General features: G+C 50.9%; 1 protein-coding gene across 1 annotated transcript in view; it reads right to left on the bottom strand.

Annotated features, from left to right (window-relative positions):
• Positions 1 to 3,342, bottom strand: part of LOC102206659 (nucleolar protein 4-like) — a 101,972-nt gene that overhangs the window by 74,551 nt on the left and 24,079 nt on the right. Inside the window, exon 3 of the mRNA XM_005752137.2 lies at positions 1,580 to 1,691. Coding sequence (XP_005752194.1) covers positions 1,580 to 1,691 — 112 coding nt within the window. The remainder of the gene's footprint in view (positions 1 to 1,579; positions 1,692 to 3,342) is intronic.

The following is a 3,342-nucleotide window of genomic DNA, read 5'->3' as shown; positions in this document are numbered from 1 at the left end:
GTGTGTGTGTGTGTGTGTTTAAGAGAGTGTCAATCTGTGAATGTGTGTCGGGGTGAAGCCTCACCCCCGCTAGGCAGGAAGGCAATTAGCAGTTTTCCCTCTGTGAGAGCCATCCAGCGTCAGATACACTCCGTGTGTGTGTGTGTGTGTACAGGTATTACCATCTTTGTGGGGACAGACAGCGCTCATGGGGACCCGGTCTGGGTCAGGCGTTCATTTTTGATGGTTTGGGTAAGCGGCTAGGAAAGCATTATGTCAATGAGATGTCCCCACAAGGATATAAATACAAACGTGCGTGTGTGCAGGTGCGTGTGCGTGTTGGGATTCACGGGTCTTGCTCTGAGAATCAGCTGGACGCTGTGACTGGGAGGTTGTTGCTGCACAGAAACTCGATGGGTGAAAGTCGCTGTGATGGCGTCCGTTTGCTCCTCTAATCCACAAACCTGTCAGGACTCCTCTTCACACCCCCACCCCACTCCTCCCCAGACTCTGTGGAAAATGAGCGTTTCCAGGCCCATTTTCTTTGTTAAAGCCATTAATTAGGCTAATTGAGGAGAGAGACGGGACAATCCAATGACTCCTCGATTTAATGAAGGGAAGACGGCAGAAGGGGAAAAATGGGGGAAGGGATGGAGGAAGGGTGAAGGGAGGGATGGTGGGATGGGACAGGAAGCCAGCAGCAGTGGGGGAGGATAGAAGAGCTCGAAGCCGGATGGATGGATGGAGGAAAGACAGAAGTCTTCTGCAGCACGCACATGATCGGGAGAAGTGTAACGCTCCCTGCTGCAGAAGCATTCAGAGCTTTAAAGCTGTGCGTGTCTGTGAGCGCACAGGTGAGCTTCAGAGCAGAAAAGCTGCTCCTGCTGATGGACGCTTCATCTGTGCACTACTTCGACACGCTCGGGTGTTTCTGTGTCCCGTGCGCACTCTGGCGTTTTGTATTTTAGCCGTGTGAGGCTGATGTGAGTGCGACAAACATCTTAAAACTTTAACCAGCGTCTGCTGAGAAGGTGAAGCTGTGTTTATTCACAGAACGTGAGGAATGTGGACGTCCGCGTCTCTCTGCGGACTTCTCGGCCTCGGCCGTCTCATCGCTTTCGTTTCTCGTCTCTGAACCGAAGCAGTAAGAGTCAGACGCTGTCACGATTTTTCCCCACAGCGCAAAAATGTTTTAACACGAGCGTTTCCATCGTGAAGCGGCTCCAGCTCCGTTTGCTCTTTACACCTCGTGTTTGCATTAAATTGGCTTTGTGGTGAGAAGAAAGATTTCCTGCAGGCATGCAGCGCTGCGAGTAGCAGCGAGAATCTCGGAGTGTTTGTTTTTATGTCTAATTGTGTTTGTCGGGCGGCTGCAGAGGCTTCAGAGCCGCCGTGAGCAGCTCCTCATCAGCGTGATGGACAGGCGCCTGCTTTTCAAACTCCAGACATTTCCCTCAGTTCTTAGAGGCTGTCGGCACAGGAGGACAAATCTGGTGGTGCACAGCACGAGGCTCAAACATGAACTTTCCCCGAGCATCGTCCTCCCGTGCTCCTGTGTTTCAGCTCTGCAGCTCAAACCCAGGGGAGACGCCGTTTGTACCTTTGCAGTCCTGCGTGGTGGTGCTGATGTGCATCCTCTTCTGACACTCGCCGCAGCTCATCAGGAAGCGAGTCACCGCCTCTCTGGGCAGGAAGGCGTACGTCTCCGCTATCTGAGGGAGAGAACAGAGAGAGGAAGAGGATGTTCAGTCAGACTCTTCATCGAATGTCTGAGATCAGGGAAAATGCGTCCACGTGGCGCTACGTTTCGTCGGTCTCTGTCATCGTGTGTTCACTTTTATTTCGTTAGCGTCGTGTTTTTGTCAGGAAACAAAGATGGCAGATCAAAGCTTTAATGAATGAAACGAACGCTGCCTTTGACCTCCGGGTGACCTTCACCTGGTGGGAGGCGAACAATCGCCATGCCGCTGCAGTCGATCTGAGTCGATCTCTGCAACAGCTGACCCGACTCAGCAGGTGACATTTCAGAATAAAAGCGAGGCAGCTGAGTGGCTGTTACACGGTTACGACAGTTCTGGTCGCGCCGCGGTTTCCAGACTTTTTAGCCAATAAGTGTGCGATATCGCAGTCGGACCCGCCCCTCAACCATCACATCTGCTTCCTAACACTAAGCTGGGGACGGCTTCAAAACAGGACGTCCCTCACCGGCGGTGACATCACTGACAGCTGACACCATAAACTCTGTTATCAGCAGAAGAATCAAACGCCGTCGGACACGTCGGCGAACCAAGGCCCGGAAATGACTCTACAGGTATGCTTCATCATCTTCATCAGTATTCATTCTTCATCTTTAAATAAAAGTGAGAAAATAAAGTTGAATAAAATGAAATGTTTGCGTTTGATTATTACACGAAAAATTGACTCAATCCAAGAAAAACTTTCCACACGCTGACGAAGACACGAGGTCGATGAACGCGTGGGAGGAAATCAAACATTTATTCAGGAAAAGGAGCACAGAGGAGGAGGAGGAGGAGGAGGAGGAATGGTGGTTGCTGTGCAGCACGTGTGTGTGCGAGGAAGCAAATGTCACTCACACACACACACTCTGGGCTTTGTGGCATTATGAGGCCCTGCTGTGTTTACTCGATGGGTGGAAGTTAATGTGCACGAGGCAGAAGATGACTGATGAAGATGAACGAATAAAGGACGAGGAGACGAAACGAAGAAAGAAGAAATCTGTTCCAGCCTCTCCTGCACTGCAGCGGATTCACCAGCAGAGGGCAGTGTCAGCAGCTGAGACTGGCCTCTGAGGCCTGTCAGCGCTCCTGCAGCAGCTCTGCAGGCTTCATGGTGTCAGAGTTTAACGCTCAGAGAACCACAGCGAATAAAAATGAAAGAGAAACAGGAAGTCCTGAGCACACAGAGCCCAGTGCACGCCCTGTGAAACAGGTCTGGATTCACGTGCAGGACGCAGTCACAGAGTCAGACTTCCACCCTGAAACTGCCCGTCACAGCTTCCTGCAGCTTCTTCTCTCAGATTACTACCCTCAGCCCACGCGCCTCATCGGGAACATCTGTTCAAAGATCTTCGTCCAGCTCATCTCATGTGTTCCCTCAGCTTTGATCGCTTGTTGTCAGCTTCATATTAAGAGCTCATCCTTCATCCTCTGCTTCCAGCTGCTTCATGGTGCTCACCGATCACCTTCATTTATCCGCAGCTTCATTTTCAGTCGTTAGTACTTCAACTTCAGATGAACAATAACAAGTTTTATTCTCAGTTTGACCTTTAGCCAGGTAACGCTGGCAGGTGGACACCAGTTACCTGAGATCATCTAACTGTCCTAAAACTACTGTGTGTGTGTG

This window comes from Pundamilia nyererei, unplaced genomic scaffold (genome assembly GCF_000239375.1).
Source record: "Pundamilia nyererei isolate P.nyererei 1_Seehausen unplaced genomic scaffold, PunNye1.0 scaffold00346, whole genome shotgun sequence".
In the NCBI taxonomy this organism is placed as follows: Eukaryota; Metazoa; Chordata; class Actinopteri; order Cichliformes; family Cichlidae; genus Pundamilia; species Pundamilia nyererei.
This window is presented reverse-complemented; position numbering and strand designations above follow the sequence as displayed.